The 27,335-nt window shown below is 45.0% G+C and overlaps 1 protein-coding gene across 2 annotated transcripts in view; it reads right to left on the bottom strand.

Annotated features, from left to right (window-relative positions):
• The window catches only part of TRAP1 (TNF receptor associated protein 1), a 50,557-nt gene extending 23,222 nt beyond the window's left edge, over positions 1 to 27,335 (bottom strand). For both annotated transcript variants that reach the window (XM_018040241.1, XM_018040242.1), the window contains exon 1: positions 27,210 to 27,335. In XM_018040241.1, coding sequence (XP_017895730.1) covers positions 27,210 to 27,285 — 76 coding nt within the window. In that variant the 5' untranslated portion in view covers positions 27,286 to 27,335. The remainder of the gene's footprint in view (positions 1 to 27,209) is intronic.

Below are 27,335 nucleotides of genomic sequence, written 5' to 3' on the forward strand. Positions count from 1 at the left end.
TCAATTCCTAAGGCTGTCATAACAAGGGACAGGGTGGCTTACAACCACAGAAACTTCCTCTCTCCTGGTTCCAGAGGCCAGAAGTGCAAAACCAAGGTGCCGGCAGGGCCGAGTCCTCCCGGGGCCCCGAAGGGCAGTCTGTCCACACCTCCCCCGGGCTCGTGGCTGCCTCGCCCCCATCTCTGCCTTTGTCCTCACACAGCCTCTCTTTCCTGAGGGTCTCCTCTGTGTCCAAATTTCTCTCCTGGGTCGCCGGTTATACTGGGTTTGGGGCTCACTCTAACCCAATATGACCTCATCTTATTATATCGACAAAAACCCTCTTTCCAAATAAGGTCACGTTCACAGATGAGGGCGTGCACACATCTCTGGGGCACACGATTTAAACCACAAGAAACTGGGTACCCGGGCTGTTTGCCTCCTGGGGCTGCTGTGGCAGAGCACCCCGACGAGGCCACGGAAACAACAGAAGTCTACCTCCTCCCGGCTCTGAAGGCTGAAGGAATAAAGCCCAAGCGCTGGCGGGGCTGCAGGGGAACCCGCTCTACCTGCTCCCCCGCCTCGGGGGCCTCAGGGCACCTCAGCTGGGAGACGGCGGTGTCCTCCTCTGCTCGTGTCTGCCCCTGGGTTGGAATTCCCTTTTATAAGGACACATCATAGTGGATCACGGCCCATCCTAGCGATCTTTAACTGGATCTTTGGCAAAGACGCCATTTTCAAACAGGATCGTGTTCACAGGTTCTGGGGTCAGAATTTCACCATCTTTGGGGGACTTGTGATTTGACCCATAACAGATGTGTGGGACTAGAATGGAGAAAGGAAGGGTGGGGATGAGGGAGCAGAGCTGAGGGGAAATGACATTTCTGAGCATCCTCTTCCCTCCTGACTCTCAGAACCACGGTCGTGTTTCACAAACCCAAAGAGTAAATAGTTAAGAGCAACCAGAGTGTGTGGAGAACATAAAAGGAAGCGCAAACAGGAGCAAGCACGCACAGCTGCCCGATGACTAACACAGCCGCCCTGAGAGAGCCCACCTAAGTCACGTGGCGGGGGGTCAAGGGCACAGAGCCCCCCACCCCGTGAAGGTGAGAACCCAAGCATGGCCCTCCAGTTGGCCCTCCAACGCAACCACATCCACACTCGTGGATTCCACCCAGCTGTGGACTGTGCAGTACTGCAGTCCCTACTCACGGGTAAACACAAGGGGACCCTCGCAGTTCAAAGGGGGCTCTTCAAGGGTTAAGCGTACACTGGAAAGCTAGGCTCACAAAGGACAGCATACAGTCACTGCAGCAGCAGCAGCAGCCCAAGCGCGGAGCACAAGTCAAGGGCGGGGAAGCCAGGGTGAGCCTGTCATGCTGCAAGTGGAGGCACCAGTGTAGCGTAGACATAAACGTCACGGTGCATACAAGTGTGTGACGACACACACACGTGCACCTGCTGACTCCGTCCAGGAACAGGCCCAGCGGCAGCGGCACCGCGCAGCAGAGGGAGCGAGCGGCCAGCCTGGCCTGCTCCCAGGAGATGCTTCAGCCTGGGCAAACAGGCGGGCGGCCGCCCTCCCTGGCACTCAGACCTCTAGTGTGCAATGCCTTTCGCCCACAGAAGAAACCGAGGCCACCGGAGAACACACTGGATGAGCCTGGAATGCCTGGGGCGCCAGAGGCGGTGACGGGACACGCCAGGAGGGCAAAGGCTCCCAGTGCTGAAACCCAGGACAACCTGGGCAACACAGCAGTGACGGTGGACTGGCAGCAGGCGAACAGAAGAGACGCGAGTCCGCACTCACAGAAACAGTCAGCGGAGGAGAGGCCCTCTTCCTGACAGCAGCAGAAGTTTAAGAGGAATCATGAGAGCAGGCCACCGCCGCCCGGCAGGTGACAGTCCAGACGGCAAGGGGCGGCCACCAAGCAGAAACCTGCAGGATCGCAGCGTGCCCGCCCACCCCGGCTTCGAAGACAAGAAACGGCACTTCACGGTGCAATAAGTGGCAGATCAGCTTTAACTGAGTGGCCACAGCCGTCGTCACCATCAGGAATGAGACGTGTCCACACAGCAACTCCTGGTGGCGTGAGAGGGCACAGGCTGTTGTCTGTTGTGTTCTCACCAAAACCACACCTCAAGCCAATCAAGAAACCACCAAACACCGATAGAAGGAAACCCTCTAAAGAAACGGGCCGGGACTCTTCCAAAGTGTCGCGATCCTGAAGGAACAACACAGGCAGAAGAGACACAAGTACACAGTATGGAGGGTCCTGGGCCAGCAAAGGACGTGGGTGGGAAACCAGCAAAAGCCCAGTGAGACTGGCGTATGGCTGAGCAGCACTGTGTCATGTTATTTCAGTTTCCAATAATTACACCACAGCCATCAAAGATACTAGTATTAGGGGAAACTAGGGGAAGACTAAGTACTATTTCTATAACATCTCTGTAAAGTACACAATATTTCAAAATCCTACTGCCAAGATGGCGTTGTTATGAAACTTTTGGATCTTTGCTTATTAGTCAGGTAAAAACTTTAGTGTAGTTTTTCTATTTCTCTCCTATTACATTTCTCTTATGAGTAAGACTGAACATCTACTCATATTTTAAAATATTTTCTATTTCCTTTTTCATTAATGGACTGTTGATACGCTCTGATCATTTTCCACTACATTGTTCCTTATTGATTTGTAAGAACTCTTTATATATTAAGGGAATTAGTCTTTTTGTTTGAAAAGGACTTCCTTGCCCAGCAATCCCACTGCTGGGCATACATACTGAGGAAACCAGAATTGAAAGAGACACGTGTACCCCAATGTTCATCGCAGAACTGTTTATAATAGCCAGGACATGGAAGCAGCCTAGATGTCCATCAGCAGATGAATGGATAAGAAAGCTGTGGTACATATACACAATGGAGTATTACTCAGCCATTAAAAAGAATACATTTGAATCAGTTCTAATGAGGTGGATGAAACTGGAGCCTATTATACAGAGTGAAGTAAGCCAGGAAGAAAAACACCAATACAGGATACTAACGCATATATATGGAATTTAGAAGGATGGTAACTATATCCCTGTATGCGAGACAGCAAAAGAGACACAGATATATAGAACAGTCTTTTGGACTCTGTGGGAGAGGGAGAGGGTGGGAGGATTTGGGAGAATGGCATGGAAACATGTATAATATCACGTTAAGAAACAAATCGCCAGTCTAGGTTGGATACAGGATGCTTGGGGCTGGTGCACTGGGATGACCTAGAGAGATGGTAGGGGAGGGAGGAGGGAGGGGGGTTCAGGATTGGGAACACGGGTACACCAGTGGCAGATTCATGTTGATCTATGGCAAAACCAATACAGTATTGTAAAGTATAAAAAAAAAAGGAACGGACTTCCTTGTTTCAAGATTACATTTCCCATGTCTTATTTTTCCTATTCCTTTTGTTTTCCACGTAATATTCAGAATATTTTTGAGTATTTAATATGTTGTTTATGACTGGAATAATATAAATCCTCAGAGTTGAGAAAAGAGAAAAAAGAAAAAAAAGCAACCCATATATTCAACCAGGATTCTAAGACTTTCCCTTAGATCCCAAGATTACAGTGCTGTCAAGAGCAGGTCTGATTTCAGGTTAACTGAACTTTCTTCAGGCTTCTCCAGTGGTCACACATGGGTGTGAGGGCTGGACTGTAAAGAAAGCTGAGCGCCGAAGAATTGATGCTTTTGAGCTGTGGTGTTGGAGAAGACTCTTGAGAGTCCCTTGAAGTGCAAGGAGATCCAGCCAGTCCATCCTAAAGGAGATCAGTCCTGAATATTCATTGGAAGGACGGATGCTGAAGCTGAAACTCCAATACTTTGGCCACATGATGTGAAGAACTGACTCACTGGAAAAGGCCCCGATGCTGGGAAAGATTGAGGGCAGGAGGAGAAGGGGACGACAGACGATGAGATGGTTGGATGGCATCACCAACTCGATGGGCACGAGTCTGAGTAAACTCCGAGAGTTGGAGACGGGCAGGGATTTGCAGTCCATGGGGTCACAAAGAGTCAGACATGACTGAGTGACTGAACTGACTGAACTGAACTTTCTACAATGATTTTAAGAATAAACCAACAGTGCAATAAGCCTGCCTGAACCAGATACAAACACACTCTGTCCTCACGCTCCCCCTATACCCTAAGGGAAAAAGCACAAACCTCAGTGTCAGGCTACAACATCTGAATCTGTTTGGTGGTTTGGGATCACCGAATGGGAAGCACAGACGGTGTGACTCTGACACACATCCTCCAGTGCTCACACTGCCTCCTCTACCTGCCATTTCTTTCCACCTAAACTGCTTCAGGACCCAGTGTGAGGCCCCCTACTTTCATCAGGCCTCCCTCCCAGTACACAGTAATCTCTCTCTACTATAAATCAGAGCACTTATTTTCCATGCCACTAACTTAAAACTTGTTACAAGCCAGTCTGTGTAAGTTCTTCTATCAACTTTTTCGTAATATATAACATCTCACTGAATTAGGGCAGGAACAAGCTTATATCGCTTAGTGTCAAAGGCAAGAACATCCATATTTCTCTACAGGCCAAAGCATCCAGATGCAGAAGAATGTTTTTTTTTAAGTCTTGAAACTTTTTATCAACAAAAACATGACTACAGTCAAGCAGAAGCACATTCAATCAGCCAACAGATGGCGGTAGTGATCCTGCAAGGCCATTCCGACTAGTAAGCAGCAACTGAAAATGCACCTGCCAGTAGGGGTTCATGAAGCAAGGCACCTGAGTCAAAACACACCAGGTATATTCTTTTGCTTTGTTTTCTTTAAAAAAAAACTATCTTTCTTATACATCAGCCATAGTTTCACTATGGTTTTGCTTCATAATGGCCTCTAAGTTACATACTTTAGATACACGCACACTATTTTAAGCTCTGAGAAATGGACTGATTGTTGTTCTGGAATTACATATCCGCAAATCTCCCACTTTCTCAAGTGTGATGTGGCTAAGACAATTTCACTTCTGTCTTTACTGCGTGGAGTGCCACTTCCTGTATGGCTGACGTGTATCCGATCAACCACGAACTTAGGAACAAGAAGACTACAGAAGGCCCCGGAGAGTCAACAAAGCAGGGAGATTCTGGAGAGTCAAAGGTAAGAGCGCAGAATAGGTGCAGGTTCAACAAAGGGTGGCAAACACTCTAAGAGAGAACACACACGATGTGTACTTTTCTGGCCGAAAGAGCCAGAGGAGAGATTCGGAAAACCACAGAATATGGACAGTGAAGGGGGGAGAGCCCAGAAAGAGGGAGCCTCCAATTTGGGGAATAATAATTCCAAGTCTCTGGCTGACCTCTGGTCCAAACCGCAAGCAGTCCAGTTAAGGAAAAATGGGTCAAACACTGCCTAAGAGAAAATGTTAGCAGCTGGGGCCAACCAGATTAATATCCACCTTTAAAACAATAACTACCCTTCAGAGGAACACAACAGAATCCAGAAACTCCACAAGGCGACATTCACGATGTCCGGGATGCAATGGAAAGTCACTCAGCAAACAGAGAGACAGGAAATGGAACCCCTGCTCAAGGGAAGTGTCAGTCAATGGAGACTGGTGGACGCGGGTTTTAAAACAGCCATCATAATGATACTACGTGTCATAAGCTAAAATATGCTCAAAATAAAAGATGAGAAATTTCAGAGACATAAACTATAAAAGAAAAACCAAGCGGAAATCCTGCATACAGAAAATATCATATCTGAAAATTAAAAATTAACTAGGAGGCTTAACAATCAAATGGAAACAACAAAGGAAAGTCTATGAATTTGAAAATAAATTTACAGAAATTATTCAAGGTGAAATAGATTACAAATAAATGAACAGGGTCTCAGACATATGTGGGAGAACAGAAAGGAGTTAAAAATTTGGAATCCCAGAAGGAGAGGAGAAAGAGAATAGGGCAGGAAAAATATCTGATGAAATAATAACTGGAATATTTCCCCAAACTTGGTCAAAGACAAATTTACAGAATCAAAAATTCAATGAACCACTAGCAAGATAATATCAAAGAAAAACACTTAGGCACATTGTAATCAGACTGTTGAAAACAAAATAAATAGAGAAAATCTTGGCAGCAACTAGAAAAAAAACAAGACATTATTTGGGGAAACAATAATTTGAATGACAGCTAACTTTTCAACAGAAATGATGGAGGCTGAAAGACAATGGTACAGTATCTTGTCACAAATGGCAGACCTGAACTAAAAGAAACGCTACCGTTCTTCAGGCTGAATGTAAATGCTATGGGATGGAAACCTGGAACTTCAAAGAGAATGCAGAACATCAGAAATAGTAGCCTAGGTAAACACTAAAGAAGTTTTCTCCAGTTTCTTTAAAATACATACAAAAATTAAAACATTGTTTTACCAATGTTTAAAGCCAAAATTAAAATAAATTGAAAGTATGTAATATATACAAAAATTAAAACACTGTTTTACCGAAGTTTAAACCAAAAATTAAAACACTGTCTTGTGGGGTTTATAACATATGTACTGCATGTAACAAACGTAACATAAAGGATGGGGTGGAAGGAGGAAATGCACCCATATAGTTGCAAGGTTTTTACAGTCTATATGGTGTATTACAAGAGAAGGCAATGGCACCCCACTCCAGCACTCTTGCCTGGAAAATTCCACGGACGGAGGAGCCTGGTAGGCTGCAGTCTATGGGGTCGCAAAGAGTCAGACACCACTGAGCGACTTCACTTTCACTATGCTGTATTACAATACTAATTCTAAATAGACTAGGAGAAGTTATGGGTGAACATTACACTCTCCAGAGTAACCAAAAAAAAATGATACAAAGAGGTATAGCTAAAAAAGCATTAGTAAACCAAGATGGAATTCTAAAATATATTTACTTGATCCAAAAGACTACAGGAAAGGTAGAAGAGAGGGACAAATAAAAGCAATAGAGATAAGCCTGAATGTTATCAATACATACATTTTAAGTCAATGGACTAAACACTCCAATTACAAGGCAAGGACTGTCAGAATTGATAGAGCAAGACCCAATTATACACTGTCCACAAAATAACCGGCTACAACACAGGAGACACGGCTTCGATCCCTGGGTTGGGAAGATGCCCTGGAGAAGGAAATGGCAACCCACTCCAGTATTCTTGCCTGGGAAATCTCATGGACAGAGAAGCCTGGTGAGTTACTGTCCACTGGGTCACAGAGTTGGGTAAGACTTAGTGATTAAACCACCACCACAAAACAATCACTTAAAATATAAAACAGGGATTTCCCTGGTGGTCCAGGGGTTAAGACTACAGGCTTCCACTGCAGAGTGTGTGGGTGTCATCCTTGGTTGGGATCCCACATGCTGTATGGCGGGATTTTCCTTTTGGAAAGGAAATAAATGAAAAAAAAAAAAGTCAGGTAAAAATACGGATAAAAAAGGTGGGCGTGGCCACATTAGATCAGACAAAGTAGACTGCAAAATAAAAAGTATTACCAGAGAAAAAGAAGACTGTATCAGAATAATAAAAGTTGCAGTTCACAGCAAGCTCCTCTATGACCCATCCACCAGTAATGGAAATAAAAACAAAAATTACCAAATGGAATCTAATTAAACTTAAAAGCTTTTGCACAATGAAGGAAACTATAAGCAAGGTGAACAGACAGCCTTCAGAATGGGAGAAAACAATAGTAAACGAAACAACTGACAAAGAATTAATCCCCCAAATACACAAGCAGCTGAACTGTGGTGTGGAGAAGACTCTTAAGCGTCCCTTGGACAGCAAGGAGATTCAACCAGTCCATCCTAAAGGAGATCACCCCTGAATACTCATTGGAAGGACTGATGCTGAAACTGAAACTCCAATACTTTGGCCACCTGATGTGAAGACCTGACTCACTGGAAAAGACCCTGATGCTGGGAAAGATTGAAGGCAGGAAAAGAAGGGGACGACAGAGGATGAGATGGTGGGATGGCAGCACCGACTCGATGGACAAGAGTTTGACATAAGCTCCAGGAGTTGGTGATGGACAGGGAAGCCTGGCGTGCTGCAAAGGGGGCTGCATGAGAGTCGGACATGACTGAGCGACTGAACTGATACTGATACATGCAGCTCAATACCAGAAAAACAAAACCCAATCAAAAAGTGGGCAAAAGAATAAATATTTCTCCAAAGAAGAGATACAGATGGCTAATAAACACATGAAAAGATGCTCAACATCACTCATTATTAGAGAAATGCAAATCAAAACCACAATGAGGTATCATCTCACACAGGTCAGAATGGCTGCCATCAAAAAGTCTACAAACAATAAATGCTGGAGAGGGTGTGAAGAAATGGGAACCCTCTTATACTACTGGTGGGAATGCAAACTAGTACAGTCACTACAGAGAACAGTGTAGAGATTCCTTAAAACACTGGGAACAGAACTGCCATACGACCCAGCAATTCCACTGCTGGGCAGTGAGGATTTCACACTGAGGAAAACAGAACTGAAAGAGACACATACTCCCATGTTCACTGCAGCACTATTTACAACAGCTAGGACATGGAAGCAGCCTAGATGTCCATCAGCAGATGAATGGATAAGGAAGTTGTGGTACATATACACACTGGAGTATTACTCATCTATAAAAAGGAACACATTTGAGTCCGTTATAATGAAGTGGGTGAAACTGGAGCCTATTATACAGAGTGAAGTCAGAAAGAGAAACACAAACACTGTATTTTAACAAATATACATGAAATTTAGAAAGATGGTAATGATGATCCTACATGCAGTGCAGCAAAAGAGACACAGATGTAAAAAACAGACTTTTGGACTCTGTGGGAGAAGGCGAGGATGGGATGATTTGAAAGAACATCACTGAAACATGTATATTACCACGTAAAATAGATGCCCAGCGCAAGCTCGATGCATGAAGCAGGGCACCCAAAGCCAGTGCTCTGGGACAACCCAGCAGGATGGGGTGAGGAGGGAGCGGGGAGGGGTGTTCAGGATGGGGGGACACATGTACACCCGTGGCTGATTCGTGTTGATGTATGGCAAAAACCATCACAATATTGTAAAGTAATTATCTTCCAACTAAATAAATTTTAAAGAGATGTAGTTCATCAGGAAAACTTAATCATGAACATATTTGCCTAATAACACCTTCAAAATAAATGAAATCAAAACTGAAAGAATCAAAAGAAAAAGCACAACTGCACAATCATAGCTGGAGATTTTGACACCTGGCTCAATACATGGCAGAACTAGAGCGAAAAAACAAATCAGGACACAGATCATCCGAATTACAGCAGGAAACACTTGCCTGATGGGTATTCATCCAGTACTATATACCTAGCAACTGCAAAGTACAGTTATTGAAAACATTCTTTTCCTGTACACATGGTATATTCACTGAGATGGACCATAAAGTGGGCCAGAGTCTCAATAAATTTTAGAAGGAACGAAATCATACAGAGTAAGCTCTCTAAATACAACAGAATTAATTTAGAATCAATAATGAAAAAATACTGGGCTTCCCTGCTGGCTCAGGGGTAAAGAATCTGCCTGCTAATGCACCAGACATGGGTTCAACCCCTGATCTGGGAGGATCCCACACTGCCACGGAGCAGCTAAGGCTCTGCCCCACAACTGCTGAGCCTGTGCTCCAGAGCCGGAGAACAGCCACGACTGCGCCCACGTGCTGCAGCTGCTGAAGCCTGCACGCCCCAGAGCCCACGCTCCGAAACACGAGCAGCCCACGCACCACAACTAGAAGAGCCCTTGCTCCCTGCAACCAGAGGAAAGCCTGAGCGGCAACAAAGACCCAGCACAGCCAGAAATGAATAAATAAAAGTGTGTGTGTGTGTGTGCGTGTGTGTGTATATACTGGAGAAGGCGATGGCACCCCACTCCAGCACTCTTGCCTGGAAAATCCCACGGGCGAAGGAGCCTGGTGGGCTGCAGTCCATGGTGTCGCGAAGAGTCAGACACGACTGAGCGACTTCACTTTCACTTTTCACTTCACGCATTGGAGAAGGAAATGGCAACCCACTCCAGTGTTCTTGCCTGGAGAATCCCAGGGACGGGGGAGCCTGGTACGCTGCCGTCTATGGGGTCGCACAGAGTTGGACGCGACTGAAGTGACTTAGTAGCAACAGCAGCATATATATATATATATATATAAAATAAAATATCTAGGAAACCTCAATTATCTGAAAATTAACACATTCTAAATGATCCATGGGTCAAAGAAGAAATTACAAGGGAAATTAGGTAACATTTAATAGTTAATGATAATGAAAATACAATATATTAAAAGTTGTGGGATACACCTAGAGAAGCATGTAGCAGGAAACTCATAGTTTTAAATGCTTATGTTAGAAAAGAGGCTTAAAACCAATGGCCTGAGAGATCACCTTAAAGTACAACAACAAAGAAGTACAAAATTAAACCCAAACACAGGAGAAAGGAGGAAATGACAAAGAGCAGAAATCAATAAAATAGAAAATGGACAAGTAATAGAGAAAATGAACAAAGCCAAAGTTGATTCTTGACAAAGATCAACAGAAGATAAGCTCCTAGCTAGACTGATGAAGAAAGAAGAGAATACCCATCATAAATACCATAAAGGGTATTGTCACAAATTCTAAGCAGCCCTGAATTTCTACTGAATTCTATCAGTTACGAGGAAGAAATAACACCAATCTTACACAAAGTTTCAGAAAACAGAACAAGAAATTGCTTCTCTTCAATTTTTGAGGATATCAAAGCCTGACAAAGACATCACATAGACACACACACCATAATAATAATACACCAATATCCCTCATGGACACAGACATGGAGGTCCTTAATAAAATATAAGCAAGGAAAACCCATTAAAATATAAAAATGATACTACATCATGACCAAGTAGGTTTACCTCAAAGATGCAAGGCTGGTTTGATACTGCAGGTTCAGTTCTAGACCACAACAATAAAGCAACTACCGAGATAAAGTCACTCAAATTTGGGGGTCTCCTAGTGCATATAAAAGCTATGTTCACACTATACTATGGTCTATTAAGTGTGCAACAGCATTACGTCTAAAAACACAGGGTATGGACCTTAACTGAAAAATGCTTTATTGCTAAAAAATGCTACCCATCAAAAAAAAAAAAGAAAAAGAAGAAAAAAATGCTACCCATCATCTGAGACTCTAGCAAGTCCCAATCTCTCTGCTGGTGGAGGTCTTGCTCTGATGTTGGTGGGTGCTGACTGATGAGGGTGGTGGTGCTGAAAGCTGGAGTGCCTGCGGCAATTTCTCAATCTCTCCCTTTCACAACGGTTTCTCTGTAGTATGTGATGCTATTTGATAGCATTTTATCACACTTCTTACAGGTTGTGGTTTGTGGTACCCCAAAACAATCGCAAGAGCAAAAACATCAAAAATCACAGATCACTGTAACAAATATAAAAATAATGAAAAGGTTTGAAATACTGGGAGTCACAGACCTGAAGTGAGCAGATGCTATCAAAAAAGCAGTGCTAACAGACTAGTTCAACGCAGGGTTGCCACAAATCTTCAATTTGTAAAAAATGCAATTATCTGTGAAATGCAATGAAGCAAAGCACTATAAAGTGAAGTAGGCCTGTAAACAGTCAATCAATATAATTAACTCTACTACACAAAAAAATAATGCAGCAAAAGAAACGGCAGTAATGGGCTCGGAATAAAGGAGCGACTGGGAGCACAGCTGTAAGGACGGCGTCTGCAGAGGCAGCCAACCTCCGCCCTCAGAGAGCGTCACCGCTGTAGCACGCAGGCCCAGACTCTCTGAACTTTTAATTTTTCAAAAGAAATCAGAAACTCAAATATTCATGTCAAATCCGACTTTAAACGCTTGCATTTACTTTTTTAAAAGGTTTGAACCAAACATAACTGTTTTATAACCAGAATTAGCCTGTGATAGCTAGTTTGCAACTCTTTGCTAATCTGGAAAATGAAATCCATGAGCAAGTTTACCAAAAGAGAGAAATATAAAAGCTGCAAATAAGAGGCTTCTGGGATTTCCCTGGTGGTCCAGCAGCTAAGACTCTGCACTGCGTTGGGAGTGCAGAGGGGCCTGGGTCAGGGAACTATATCCTACATGCTGCAACTAAAGGCCCCGCATGCCACAAGGAAGAGCAAAGCTCCCATGTGCTACAACTAAGCACTGGCACAGCCAAATAAAAGAAATAAAAATAAATATTAAAAAAAGAAGGTGCTGATGGGAAAAAGGTGCTGACAGACTTGCTCATCCATTTCCATTTGGTAGAACTTAGGGAACAACTCTCATAGAAAAAGCAGGTATCTTTTTTTTAAAAATATTTATTTATTTAATTTATTCATCTTGGCTGCCTCAGGGGTTAGTTGTGGTACATGGCCTTAGTTGCTCTGCAGCATGTGGGATCTTAGTTCCCAGACCAGGGACTGAACCTGCGTCCCTTGCATTGCAAGGCAGACTCTTAACCACTGGACCACCAGGAAGTCCCCCAAAGCAGGTATCTTTAAAGGGCCAGACAGTAAATATTTTAGGAGTTTTGAGCCCTGTTGCTCAACTCTGCTGCTGCAGCAGGAGAGTGGTCACAGGTAACACATGAAAGAATGGCATATCCATGCTCTGATATAACTTTATTTACAAAAATAGTAAGTCTAGTTTGACCCATGCACCTTCATTCACAGAACACTGAGATAATTCATAAAGGAAAAGACTGGTATTTAACAAAGTTAAAATTAAGAACTTCTGTTCATCAAAACAAACAAACACTCCATCTCCCTCTGAAAAACAAACATCGGGCCGAGAGTGAAGTGGTGAGCTACAAACTAGGAGAACACATGTGCAACAATTGACAAAGGGTATTATTGATAAAAGGTTAGCACCCATAGGAAATACATATGTGAAAGTGTTAGTTGCTTAGTCATGTCTGACTCTCTGCGACCCTGTGGACTGGATAGCCTGCCAGGCTCCTCTGTCCATGGGGATTCTCTAGGCAAGAATACTGGAGTGGGTAGCCCTTCCCTTCTCCAGGGGATTTCCTAACCCAGGGATTGAACCTGGGTCTTTCGCACTGCAGGTAGATTCTTTACAATCAAGAAGAAAAAGACAGAAGCAAAAAAAAAAAAAACATGAAATAAAAACAGCATTTCACAGAAAATGAAATATGGCTAATAAACCATAGAAAAAACTTTACTAGCAATCCATTAAAAGGCAGTTAAAAATCACAACTGAAATATCATTTCATAAGTATCAAACTGACAAACATTTAAAACATCTGGAAATGCCAAGCTCTGGTGAGGATACAGCACAGTGGGGAGACTCACAGAGCTGATGGAATGTAAACCCAGATCCACTCTGAAAAAGTCAAGTGCGGATTAAAAACACACACCCTAAACGCAGCAACTCCACATGAGTCACCCACCCTACGGAAACGCACCCGTGCGCCCGCGGGCAGGATGTCTGCACAAGGACACACCCAGAAGCCCTGGGTGAGCAGCAGCCCCATGCCTGTGCCAAGGATGGAGGAACCAGAGGCAGCACGTTCGTGAGGGAATCTTACAGAACGTGCCATGGGCGCATCTTACAGCCAACACCTGGAGCACACCAAACGATCCAACAGCACACATGGTTCCGGCAGGAATCACGCCTAAAGAAGTGAAGGTACAGTAACACAACCGAGGAAGCAGGCGATGCACACTACCCCGGATAAAGCTACGAAAACAACGCTGACCCAAGAAAGTCACAGCAGAATATACACAGGATGATTTCAACAAACTGTGTGTGTACGTATGTGCATCTATCCATATACACACATGCAGAAATAAGAAGAAAAGCAAGGGAATAAGATCCAGATTGTTCAAGTCAGCGGTCACCTCTGCGGGGAGAGAGAAAGGGACATATCGGGAGGGCGCACAGTGCCCTAGAGGGAAGGTGGCATCTGTTCCTGAGGTGGGCAACGGGGATTCCTTTATGCTGCTTTTAGAAACATGCATTCCTTTTTAGACGGCATGCCTTTCACCAAAAGAAGGAAGGACAGGAGGGAGGTGGAAGGGAGGTTGGCAGGAAGGAAAGAGGGGAGGGAAGCAGACAGACTTTGGGGTGGGGAGCTAACCACCAGCTTCCACCCCGCTGGGTCACTTTGGACTTGCAAACAGATGCACACGAGCCTCTGGAAACCAGCCTAAGCAGAGCAGCTCCCCGAGGCCTGTGGGATGTAATGGGGCCGGGGCCAGCTCTCCCTGAAGGCTGGGAGGGCAGGATAAGCCTTCAGTGTAGCCCAGCCTGCAGGTGGGAAGTGGAGGAGCTGCAGGAAAGGGAATCTGGCAGGCCTTGAACAACCTAATCAATACTTCCTGAGTGAAGGCCCCCGCTTTGGCATTTTGCTCTACTTCAAACCACGGTTAAGCTTCACCAGCTCAGATGACAGTAAGTCCACAGAGCTATTACTTTTTCAGACCGTACTTCTGGTGACCCTGTGGGGACAGCACTCAGGGTGTGGGAAACGGTCTGAGGCCAGTGGAAGGTGAGTTGCTCAGTCGTATCTGACTCTTTGCGACCCCATGAATTGCAGCACGCCAGGCCTCCCTGTCCATCACCAACTCCTGGAGTTCACTCACATTTGCGTCCATCGAGTCAGTGATGCCATCCAGCCATCTCATCCTCTGTCGTCCCCTTTTCCTCCTGCCCCCAATCCCTCCCAGCATCAGAGTCTTTTCCAATGAGTCAACTCTTTGCATGAGGTGGCCAAAGTACTGGAGTTTCAGCTTCAGCACCATTCCTTCCAAAGTAATCCCAGGACTGATCTCCTTCAGAATGGACTGGTTGGATCTCCTTGCAGTCCAAGGGACTCTCAAGAGTCTTCTCCAACACCACAGTTCAAAAGCATCAATTCTTCGGCGCTCAGCCTTCTTCACAGTCCAACTCTCACATCAAGTCAAGAGTACAAACCTCTAATCTGGAGAGTCCATTTGGGGACTTTATTCTGTGGATACAGCTGAACCTGAATACAAAGAGAGATGAAAGGCCATACACTACAGCAAATTCCCGGGAACCACCGAAATGTCCATCAACGGAGGGCTCATACGCGATGGTGCTCCCGGCACGGGCCCACTACTATAATGCGGCTGTTAGAAAACAGACGGAGCAGACTGCGTACTGATGCGGAATGCTCTCCAGTATCTAGGACGCGACTAGCAGAGCATGCAGAAGCGCATGTCCTGACAGAAGAAAACCGGGTATCTGCACGTGTGCTGTGTGCGCCAAGTCGCTTTAGTCGCGCCTCACTCTTTGCGACCCTATGGACCGTGGCCCACCAGGCTCCTCTGTCCACAGGCAAGAACACAGCAGTGGGTTGCCATGCCTTCCCAAGCAAGCTGCCTGACCCAGGGGTCCAACTGCATCTCTTATGTCCCCTGAACTGGCAGGGGCTTCTTTACCACGAGTGCCACCTGGGAAGCCTACTCTCTGCATCTGACACTGGCGGGGTGGACGAAGGATACACAAACAACGAACGATTGTGATGACCTATGAAGAGGGAAACGAAGGAAAGGGGGACAAAACTGAGAGCAAGACTTCTCAAGCAGCATCTTTCTAATCAAATATTTAATTACTCAAAACAGTAAACTAAAAAAATATGGCTGTCACAAAAGGGGTAGCCCCCTCCCACCAAGTGTCAATGTCGGGGTCATGAGAAGGCCCCTAAACGACATACCAGATGAGACTCTGGGGTAGGGGTGCCCCCAGGAGTCAGGGGCCAACGACCAGGCAGAGTGTCATCAGTAAAGGATTAGCAAATACATTATAATATATATATAACGGATACTCTGAAACACAGAACAATAAGGCAACGTGGGTCGAAATACTAAGAAAACACCTGGTCCAGAACAGTGGGCTACATTTGTTACCATGGTGATTAAATACACGTATGTGTGTATGTTTCTTCTCATACGCCAAGCGTGTCTCTGTGAGGACACCCAAGAAATGGGCTGAGGGGGCTGCTCTCAGGAGGGGAATTGGTGGCTGAGGGTAGCAGCTGAAGAGATATGCTTTTCACTGCACACTCCTCTGTATCTTTTGAATTGTGCTATGTGTATCAATAACCTATTTACAAAATAACCTATTTACAACATTCTTTATAAAAAGTACTCAATCACAAAAAACATTAAAAAGAAGTTACTAGAGACATAAAACACATTTATAAAGGGATATAAAAAGTTTGGGGAAATGCCCTTAAATAGTAAAAGTAAGTATTTAAAGGTGCCAATTCTCCAAATTAGTCTATTTTTAAAAACATGATCCCACTGAAAAATCAAACAGGATTTTTTTCACTATTTAAGCAAATTCTAAAATTCATATGGAAAAATGAAAGTGCACATACAGCCAAGACATTTTTGAAAAACATGAGGAAATATTATAAAATGTTAAAACACATTAAAGCTACAGTATTAATTTCTCCCCTCACTTATTATACCAGAATAAATTCTAGATGAACTATAAAAGGGAAAATAAAAGCTAAAAGTACTAGAAGTAATTAGAAGAAATATTTAAAATAGCTTTGGGCTTCCCGGGAGGCTCAGCGGTAAAGAATCTGCCTGCCAATGCAGAAGACGGGCTAGTCCCTGGGTCGGGAAGATCCTCTGGAGAAGGAAATGGCAACCCCTCCAGTATTCTCGCCTGGAAACTTCCATGGACAGAGGAGCCTGGCAGGATATAGTCCATTCAGTCACAGAGTCAGAGGCAACTGAGCATGCGTGCAAGCAAAATAACTGCGACCCCAGGGACTGCAGCCCACCAGGCTCCTCCCTCCATGGGATCCTCCAGGCAAGCGTACTGGAGTGGGTTGCCATTGCCTTCTCCAGGGGATCTTCCCGACCCAGGGATCAAACCCGGGTCTCCTACATTCCAGGCAGATGCTTTAACCTCTGAGCCACCAGGGAAGCCCTATTGAGATACTCACGCACTTAAAGTGCACAATTCAATGACTTTTAGTATACTTACAAAACCATCATCACCATAACTATCACCCCAGAGAGAAACTCCACACCTATCGGCAGTCACTCCCCGTTCTCCATGCCCCCAGCTCCTGGCAACCACCTTCCGCCTCTATGGATCTGCCTACTGCGGACAGTTCACGTAAATGGAATCATACCATACATGGTCTTTTGTCTGTGGCTTCTGTCACTGAACGTGATTATCTTCCAGGTTCAACCATGCTGGAGGGCACAGCACACGTCGCTCATTTTTATGGCTGAATAGTACCAATTATACGGATAGGCTACATCCTCATCAGCTGATGAGCAATTGTGCCATTTCTGCTTTTTGGCTATTATAAACAATGTTGCCATAAATACTGGTGTACAAGTTTCAATTTTTAAATTCTCCTGGGTGTAAACCCAGGAGTGGACTTGCCAGTCAAAGGGTAACCCCTGTTTAATCATTTGAGGGACGGAAAGATGGTTGGTTTTCCCAAGTGCTGCACATTTTATATTCCTGCCAGCAGTGGGCAAAGTTTCCGATTTCCGCACATCGCTGTCAGTGCTCGTTTCTGCTGTGCTTTTTATCACAGCCACCACGGTGAGTGTGATGCGCCACCTCCCTGCGCAGGGACTTGCCTTTCCCTGCCAAATGACTAACGATGCTGACCATTTGAGAGTTTTCCTAATGACCTGAGAGTAAGGAAATTTGTCTAAATAAGACACACAGCCCAAGAAAAAGACACATAGCCCAAACATTTATGGACAACATGAAAATTAAGGTCAACAGAGTAGACCTTAAAAGGGGGTAAAAAAAATTTTGACTCTGTGAGGTGATGGATGTTAACTAATTATGGTGATTATTTTGTACATACAAATATCAAATCAGTATGTTGTACAACTAAAATTAATATAACAATTATATGATTGTGTGTCAATCATATCAACAGAAAAAAATACAAAATTTTAATGAATAAACAAAATCAATTAGCAATAACCACACTTTAAAAAAACTTAGGTCAGTGGGCAAACACACTAGAGACAAAAAAGTCTGAAACACATGGCAGAGGGCTAGTTTCCTTAATAAACAAGAGCACTAACAGACCCACAAGAAGGCCAAGCGCAAGAGAAGAATGGCAACTCACAAAAGAGAAACATCAACAGCTTTGAATCATAGAAAAGGATGCATTACCACACTCGTAACTAAAAAACTGCCTTTTCAAACAAGATAGAAGACTTCCCTGGTGGTCCAGTGGTTAAGAATCCACCTGCCAATGCAAGGGACGCGGGTTTGATCCCGGGAGGGCCACGCCACCGGGCAACTAAGCTGGCACGCTGCAACTACGGAAGCCCGCGCGCCTTAGAGCCCGAGATCCGCAAGAGAGGCCAACGCAGTGAGAGGCCTGCACACAACTCAGGAGTAACCCGCGCGCCGCAGCCCAGAAAAGCCTGAACGCAGCAATGAAGACGCAGCACAGCCAAAACTAAACAAGTTTTAAAAAAATAAGTCAAACCAGTAACATTTTCACTGTCAGACTTATAAACATTTATAAAGTACTGCTGTGCTAGCACTGGTGAAGGGCAAAAAACTGTTGGCAGTGCTGCCAGTGACTTAAAAAAAAGGAACGAAGCTAGCAAACCACCTAAAGGTCCATCAGGAGAGGGTTACGCGAAGACAAAGAAATGCAAAAAAGGCAAAATGGCTGTCTGGGGAGGCCTTACCAATATCTGTGAAAAGAAGAGAAGTGAAAGGCAAAGGAGCAAAGGAAAGATATACCCATTTGAATGCAGAGTTCCAAAGAGAGATAAGAAAGCCTTCCTCAGTGATCAATGCAAAGAAATAGAGGAAAACAGTAGAATGGGAAAGACTAGAGATTCTCTTCAAGAAAATTAGAGATACCAAGGGAACATTTCATGCAAAGATGGGCACAATAAAGGACAGAAAGGGTATGGACTTAACAGAAGCAGAAGATATTAAGGAGAGGTGGCAAGAAGAAGGTGTATAGAAGAACTGTACAAAAAAGATCTTCATGACCCAGATAAGCACGATGGTGTGATCACTTACCTAGAGCCAGACATCCTGGAATGAGAAGTCAAGTGGGCCTTAGGAAGCATCACTACCTAGAAAACTAGTGGAGGTGATGAAATTCCAGTTGAGCTAATTCAAATCCTGAAAGATGATGCTGTGAAAGTGCTACACTCGATATGCCAGCTAGTTGGAAAACTCAGCAGTGGCCACAGGACTGGAAAAGGTCAGTTTTCATCCCAATCTCAAAGAAAGGCAATGCCAAAGAATGCTCAAACTACTGCACAATTGCACTCATCTCACACGCCAGCAAAGTAACGCTCAAAATTCTCCAAGTCAGGCTTCAACAATATGTGAACCTTGAACTTCCAGATGTTCAAGCTGGATTCAGAAAAGGCAGAGGAACCAGAGATCAAATTGCCAACATCTGCTGGATCATCGAAAAAGCAAAAGAATTCCAGAAAAACATCTACTTCTGCTTTACTGACTATGCCAAAGCCTTTGACTATATCACAACAAACTGTGGAAAATTCTTAAAGAGACAGGAATACCAGACCACCTGACCTGTGTCCTGAGAAATCTGTATGCAGGTCAAGAAGCAACAGTTAGAACTGGACATGGAACAACAGACTGGTTCTAATCAGGAAAGGACTATATTAACACTGTATATTGTCACCCTGCTTATTTAACTTATATGCAGAGTAATCATGAGAAATGCTGGGCTGGAAGAAGCACAAGCTGGAATCAAGATTTCTAGGAGAAATATCAATAACCTCAGATATGCAGATGACACCACCCTTATGGCAGAAAGTGAAGAACTAAGAGTTCTTAGAGGCTCTTAAGAGCCTCTTGATGAAAGTGAAAGAGGAGAGTGAAAAAGTTGGCTTAAAACTCAACATTTAGAAAACTAAGATTAAGATAATGGCATCCGGTCCCATCACTTCATGGCAAATAGATGGGGAAGCAATAGAAACAGCGAGAGACTTTATTTTTTGGGGCTCCGAAATCACTGCAGATGGTGACTGCAGCCATGAAATTAAAAGACGCTTGCTCCTTGGAAGAAAAGTTATGACCAACCTAGACAGCATATTAAAAAGCAGAGACATTACTTAGCCAACAAAGGCCTGTCTAGTCAAAGCTATGGTTTTTCCAGTAGTCACGCATGGATGTGAGAGTTGGACTGTGAAGAAAGCTGAGTGCCTAAGAATTGATGCTTTTGCACTGTGGTGTTGGAGAAGACTCTTGAGTCCCCTGAACTGCAAGGAAATCCAACCAGTCAATCGAAAAGAAAATCAGCCCTGAATATTCATTGGAAGGACTGATGCTGAAGCTGAAACTTCAATATTTTGGTCACCTGATGTGAGTAGCTGACTCATTGGAAAAGATCCTGATGCTGGGAAACACTGAAGGCAGGAGGAGAAGGGGATGACAGAGGATGAGACGGTTGGATGGCGTCACCGACTCAATGGACATGAGTTTGAGGAAACTCCGGGAGTTGCTGATGGACAGGGAGGCCTGGCGTGCTGCAGTCCATGGGGTCGCAAAGAGTCAGACACGACTGATCGACTGAATGGAACGGACTGAAGTGAAGGAAAGGGCGCCACATGATGGCCCCAGGGCTCTGGGCATCAAGACCCAGCAAGCACAAAGTGGCAGGGGCTGAGTGCACAGGGTCCTGCCTGGGGCAGCCCCTCTTCTTTCCTGAGGGAAGCGGGGTGTGGACACCCCTTTGCCACAGACTTTTTTCCGAACCACTGGGCAGTGAGCTGAGAGTCCAGATGGAAGATTTTTCATTGTTCCAGGCTGTTATAGAAAACATCACTACCTTCTCACTAATAAAAACAGAAAGCAGTTTTCTCAGGAAACTGCTATGACATTAGCTTGAACTCTAACTCCATACCTCCCCTTACCAACTGCCTGCATCTCCCCTGCACAGTTGAGGAAAACAGCGAGACGCTAACCCCTCACTAAGAGTGCCCTGCCCCAGGGCCCTGGCCTCGACTACTCCCTCTGCTTGGAATGTCCTTCCCAAGACACCATCACCTCCTCCCAGGCTTTGCTTAAATGCTACCCTGCTCGTGAGGCCCCCCACAACCGCCCCTTCTACTGGGACCCCCTTCCCACTCCGGTCTCTTCACGCGGCTTGTCGCATGGCACCCCCACAGCACGCTCCCGTCCGCGCTGACCGCACTCCACGGCAGCACTGCAGAGGCCAAGACTCCCGCCCATCTCGTCTCCTTGGTGCCCAGAGCACTCGGGCAGCCCCAGGCCCACTGCAGGCACTGTGCAGGTGTGTTCAGAACTGTTGTTGCCACACTGCCAGCACACTCTGCAGTGGCTGTGACAGTCTGAGGTCACAGCCCTTGGATAAATACGAGGTCATTTCCTTGGAAGGTACAGCCACAGGACATAGTATTTCTCAGAATGCAGGTCAAGACTGTTGGTTATGAAGCCAATTCAGTGAGCTAGGTCAGAATTTTTGTTTGTTTAATGAAACAGAAAGTAAAAGAATGCATAGGGCTTCCCTGGTGGCTCAGTGGTAAAGAATCTGCCTGCCAATGAATGAGACACAGATTCGATCCCTGATATGGGAAGATCCCCCTGCCTCAGAGCAAGGAAGCCCGTGAGCCACAACTACCAAAGCCCGCTTGCCTTAGAGCCTGCGCTCCGCAACAAGAGAAGCCACCGCAGTGAGCCATCTGTGCACCCCAGCTAGACAGCAGCCGCGCCCGCTGCAGCTAGAAAGAAGCCCACAGAGCAATGGAGACCCACCACAGCCAATAAATAAATAAAACTCTAAGAAAAAAATTTTTTAAAGAACACATAGCATAATACAGTTAAGTATTTACAAAACTCTCTCAGCTAAGGATGTACATGTATTTGTACAGTATATGATACTTGTACAGTAGGTCATGATATGAATGTATTTCTTACTGGGAAAATGTGACAAAAATGTTTGAAATCCACTCATCTAATATCAACGTAACATTTCTAAGTTAAAGCTTCAGATTCTATAAAAAGAAAAATTAATAAATTTACTTGTAAAGTTTAAACTTCTGCAAACTAAAGGTACTTCCAGATCAATGAAAAGAATTAACCCTCTCCCAAAAGGGAAAATACAATACTGGAAAAACGAAGTTCTTTGGAATGTAGCCTCAGGCTTTTTTTCCATAACACCGCCAACTATTTTACCATAGTTTTAAGCTCTATGTTTGTAACCATGAAATTCTCTGCTTTTCAGTAAGTTGCTTTGGATGGTTCCATTATCTCTCAAATTTCACCAGATAACTCAGGTTAGCTAGTCACAACTGAATTTTGTTTCTTAAGTTCTGTAACCACTTGAGGTAAGTCCTGTTTAAAGTGTATCAATATTCTAGACAGAAATCTCTTCACTTTCTATGTATATACCAAATAAAGATTTCTTTCCTTTAAAATTTTCTAGTTCTTATCTCTAGCACTCCTGAACATTTTCACTACTTCTTATTGTTTCATGACCTGTTCTAATCATTCACTACTAAGCAATACTGACACTATCAAGAAACATCGACTCCTGAATACAAAGAAACATAACAAAACCAAAAGGGAAGGGCATTTCTGAACAGCCAAAATACAACACATAAAATCCACATGCTGAGCTTCAGTTAAACAAGAATATCCTGTTCCTGCCTAGAATTCTCCTCTCCTTTAAAATAAAAAACTGCTAACAAATTTTTGATCTAGCTTTCCAACCTGAAAATGGAGAGTAGCAGGGAACACAGCTCCAGAGGCCTGGCAAGTTCAAATGAGTATCAGAAACACTCAGGACGCAGTTTCAGTATGGGACGTTTTAGACTGAGGAGATGTCACAGCCCAGTGGTCCTGCAGGGGTCTGTGTGTTACAACAGAGGACCCTAAATTAACATTCACAACGACCCTGAAAATATCAAAGATTCTGTTAGGCTGCATCTGTGATTAAGTCTTTTAGAAAGACTCCTCATCACAAAGGTTGAAATGAAATGTTTATACTCTACAAGTAAGTTTCATGGAAAATCCCCCCAGGACTCCACTCCCTGCAAATGCTGGGATGTCGGTGTGTGCAAACTTCAGAAGGACCATAGGACATGCTTTGCTCACTCCACCTTCCCAGCACACGTCCGCCACCTCCCTACCCCGGCTCTTTAGGAAGACCCGCACCAACTATTTTGTCCTCAACAGCATTGCTATATGTGTGTGCGCGTGTGCATGTAGGCACGCGCAACTCTTTTTGACCCCATGGACTGTAGCCTGCTCGCCAGGTTCCTCTTGTCCATGGGATTCTCCATGACAAGAATACTGGAGTGGGTTGCCATTTTCTACTCCAGGGGATCTTCTTGACCCAGGGATCGAACCCAGGTCTGCTTCTCCTACATTGCAAGGTGACTTCTTCACCACTGCGCCACCTTCTTTACCGCAGCTTGTTCCTCTCAAATCTGGTATTCATTTTGACTCTCTCAAATTAATTCCTAATATCCTAATCACGTTTCTTGATTGTACAGCTGTTAAATAACAGCCATTCTTTCAAAATTAGTTAAACCCACGACTCAGGTACTCCTAAATTCAATTTACCTGATCTCTTGAGCAACAAAAATCAAGTGGAAATAATGTGCCCAAGTAGACACTGGCTCTCCAAGCTACAACTTTCATCACCTTTAATTTCTAGTGGCTTTAGCAGATATAACCAGCAATGGCAGAAACATCCGGAAATCTACCTTTACTAAATGCTACAGAACTACAGGTAAATCTCTGTGTGGACTAAGCGAACAGCAGCTTCCTAGCAAAACGCTACTGTTCTGTATCAAGACTGATTGATTAGAGGGTGTTTGAGAAAAATTCTAGGGGACTTCTCAGGAGGTCCAGCGGCTAAGACTTCACACTCCAACGCAGGGAGTTGGGGACTTCCCCAGGCTGGGGAATGTCACATGCTGCAATTAAGTCCACATGCCACAATGAAGACCCAGTGCAGTCAAAAGAAATAATTAAATTTTTCAAAAAGAAAGAAAAAAATCTAGCTGCTGCACTGAAGGTACCAAGAATGCAGGAGAGGAAAACCCTCTGGCTTTGAACTTGAGCATCTCACTTGAGAGTGAAGTGGACACATTTTCACTGATCCTGAGCTGGTATCCTGGTTTTAGAGGAGCACCATTGGTCTCTGAAACAGTCCCTCCTCTGTCCTGTTACAACCTGGTATTTTGACAGTGGGGCGTGAGAACTGTTCATTTTTCCTGCAGTGTTTTACTCACCACCCCAACTTCCCACCTCCTGCAGCCTGAAGCTGTATGCCCAGGAGGAGCAAGAAGCTTGGGGATCTTCCTTCTTAGTTCTGATCAATTCCTCCGCCAGAAACTAACTAGGTCTTTGCTCATCTATTACATTTGAGTTGGTCTGCTCTTTTGCAGACTGCAGACCACTCAGGCCCCTCATCCTAACCAAGTCCCCCTTGGATAAAGACCACCTGGCGCCTCTGGACAGTGGGCCACAGATCCCTCCTCTGTCCACAGGCTTCTCTGGTGCTGGCTCTAAGCCCCAGCACCTTAAACAGATGGTACTGCCATTCAGAGTTTAAGCAGTTAACCATCAACACCTTTATCATCATGTTAAATTAGCCACACACACAACTGCTTTACTGAGAGACGGAAATTTGACTGGCAAGTGACTCCCTACATCCTGAAAACAGCCTGGAACTCCAGAAGTCTGCCTGAACTCTTGTGAAGAAAAATGCCAATGCCAGCCAAGGCTCCAGATGGTAGAGAATAGAAAAGTCAACTTAAGCACCAACCGTTCTTACTGTGGCTGCCTCACAGTCTTGTTTTTGCAATGCGAACCAAAAGAGTAAGAATGATACAGGACTTCCTGGTGGTCCAGTGGTTAAGAATCCACCTGCCAATGCAGGGGACACGGGTTCGATTCCTGTCCAGGAAGATCCCACATGCCACGGAGCAACTAAACCCCTGCACCACAACTCCTGAACCTGCACACTTAAAACCTCCACAAGAGAAGCCACCACAGTGAGAAGTCCTTGCTCACCGCAACTCCAGAAAGCCTGCCCACAGCAATAAAGACTCAGCACAGACTTCCCTGGTAGTACAGTGGATAAGAATCTGCCTGCCAATGCAGGGGACATGGGTTCAATTCCTAGTCAGGGAAGATTCCACATGCTGTGGAGCAACTAAGCCTGTGTGCCCACAACTACTGAGCCTGCATGCTGTGACTACTGAAGCCCATGTGTCTAGAATCTGTGCTCTGTAACAAGAGAAGCCGCAGAAGTGAGAAGCCCATGCTGTAACTGGAGAAAGCCTGCACAAAGCAAAGAAGACTCAGTGCAAACCAAAAACAAATAAATATATAAATAATTAAAAAAAAAAAAAGACTCAGCGCAACCTAAGTAAATAAATAATAAATTAAAAAAAAAAAGAATGGTACAAAGAATGAATTATAAACACACATGATCAGAATATCTTAGAACATGAGGAGTAAAAAGAAAAGAAAATCCCTTTCTTTCTCTCCCAAGGGGAGCGGGGTGGAGAGACAAGTCAGCTACCAGAAAATGCAAGAATCAAACTGACAAGACTGCTTCCCTTTAATGAAGATGCTAGACGACAATAGACAACTATCAGTCTTTGAAGGAAATTATTTTGACCTGGAATGCAATACCCATCCAAACTATAAGTATGAGGGCAAAATAAAAATAACTTTAGACATGGTCCGGCTTAAAAAAATATACAACCCATTGTCTTTTTCTGCAAAACTAACACAAGGGTATACTCTGGTAAGACAGGAAATAAATTCCAAAGGAAGGAAGATGTTGGATATTAAGTAACAGTCATAAAAACTACAGCTGTCTTATCTGTTAATGTATGATTGTTTAAAATAAAGATACTGCAACATTTTAAACAGGTAACAGAAAAAGCTGTAAAACAGATGAAAACACTCTTACTGTTACCCATGCAAATATGTTAAACAATATATAATACAAGTTTGGAAAAGGGCTAATACCCAGTGTTGGAGAAGATGCCTTGCTATAGGTGGTTTCGTTCCCAGCTAATGGGAATATAAATTGCTTAAGCCTTTTTGGACAGTAATTTGGCAATATCAGGTAACATTTTAAATATGCACACGCTGTGAACCATCAATTCTAAAATTCTAAATAAATGCCATGCATGGTAACTCGCCCATTCTAAACAGCACTGTAATGACCAGAGCAAAAACAAACAAACAAAAAACAAAAAAACACCAAAACAACCCAAAACCCGCCAATCAAACCAAACCCTCAGAAATCATCTTTATAACGTCCGCCAACAGCACAATGTTAAGTAAACGATGATACGTCGTCCGTAACACAGAATACTACGCGGCCTTGTAAAGTTGTAAACTGATACATACAAACAGAAAACATATGTAAGCCATCCTGGAGCTTAAAAAAAAAAAATCTGTAGCACAAAGCATAAACGGTTTAGGCCATTTTACGTAAAAATCGTTAGATGTGTGTATTTATATGTGTGTAACTGAGTGTGCAGAACCAGGAAGGTACACCAAGACGTTCACCCGCCGTGACTTTCGAGTGGGGAGTGAGAGAAGGGACTGCGGTCATGGGTTTTTTCCCAACATTGATTTGAGCACCTCCCAATTTCAAGCCCTGGGTTACGGAGGTCAACAACCCAGAGTCCGGGGCTGCGCGAGGGCCCGGGGCCGGTTTTCTGGTTCGCCGCCGCGCGCCGGGCCGAGCGGGCCCTCAGGTGTGTCGATGGGACAAGCGGCCATTCCACTTGGGGGAGGGGAGGAACCGAGCGCAGCCAAAGGGCTGAGGTAATCCCCCGGGTGAAGCCCGCTGCCAGCGCACACGCGCCCTTTGGTTTCAACTCCCCGAAACTGCCGGCGGCCCCTCCGCCTCAACCCGGCCTGACCAGCTCGCTGCGCAGCAGCCTCTACTGCAGGCAGTCACGCGGGCCCGGGCTCAACCCCGTCACCTCCGGAGAAACCCGCAGCTCGGACCGAGTTAGGTGCCCCCAGGATGCACCGAGCGCTCAGCGTTCGCCGCGTGCTGGGAGCATAATCCTCACAGAACCTCCCGGGCCGCGCGAGGGAGAGCCGCCACCGCGCGTCCCACACAGAATAGGGGCTGTGGGGACCCGGAGGCTCCGCGAGTCCCCGCCCCCTCTCACCTCCCACCCGCCCTTGTCCGGTCGCCCTCACCTCCGCAGGCAGCCGCCAGCGCCGGCGCCTGCAGGCGGCGGCCCCACAGCAGCAGCGTCCGCAGCTCTCGAGCCATATCGTTCCTCCGGCGTCCCGAGCAGCCACGCGCGCCGGGGGCGGGGGAGA

This window comes from Capra hircus, chromosome 25 (genome assembly GCF_001704415.2).
Source record: "Capra hircus breed San Clemente chromosome 25, ASM170441v1, whole genome shotgun sequence".
In the NCBI taxonomy this organism is placed as follows: domain Eukaryota; kingdom Metazoa; phylum Chordata; class Mammalia; order Artiodactyla; family Bovidae; genus Capra; species Capra hircus.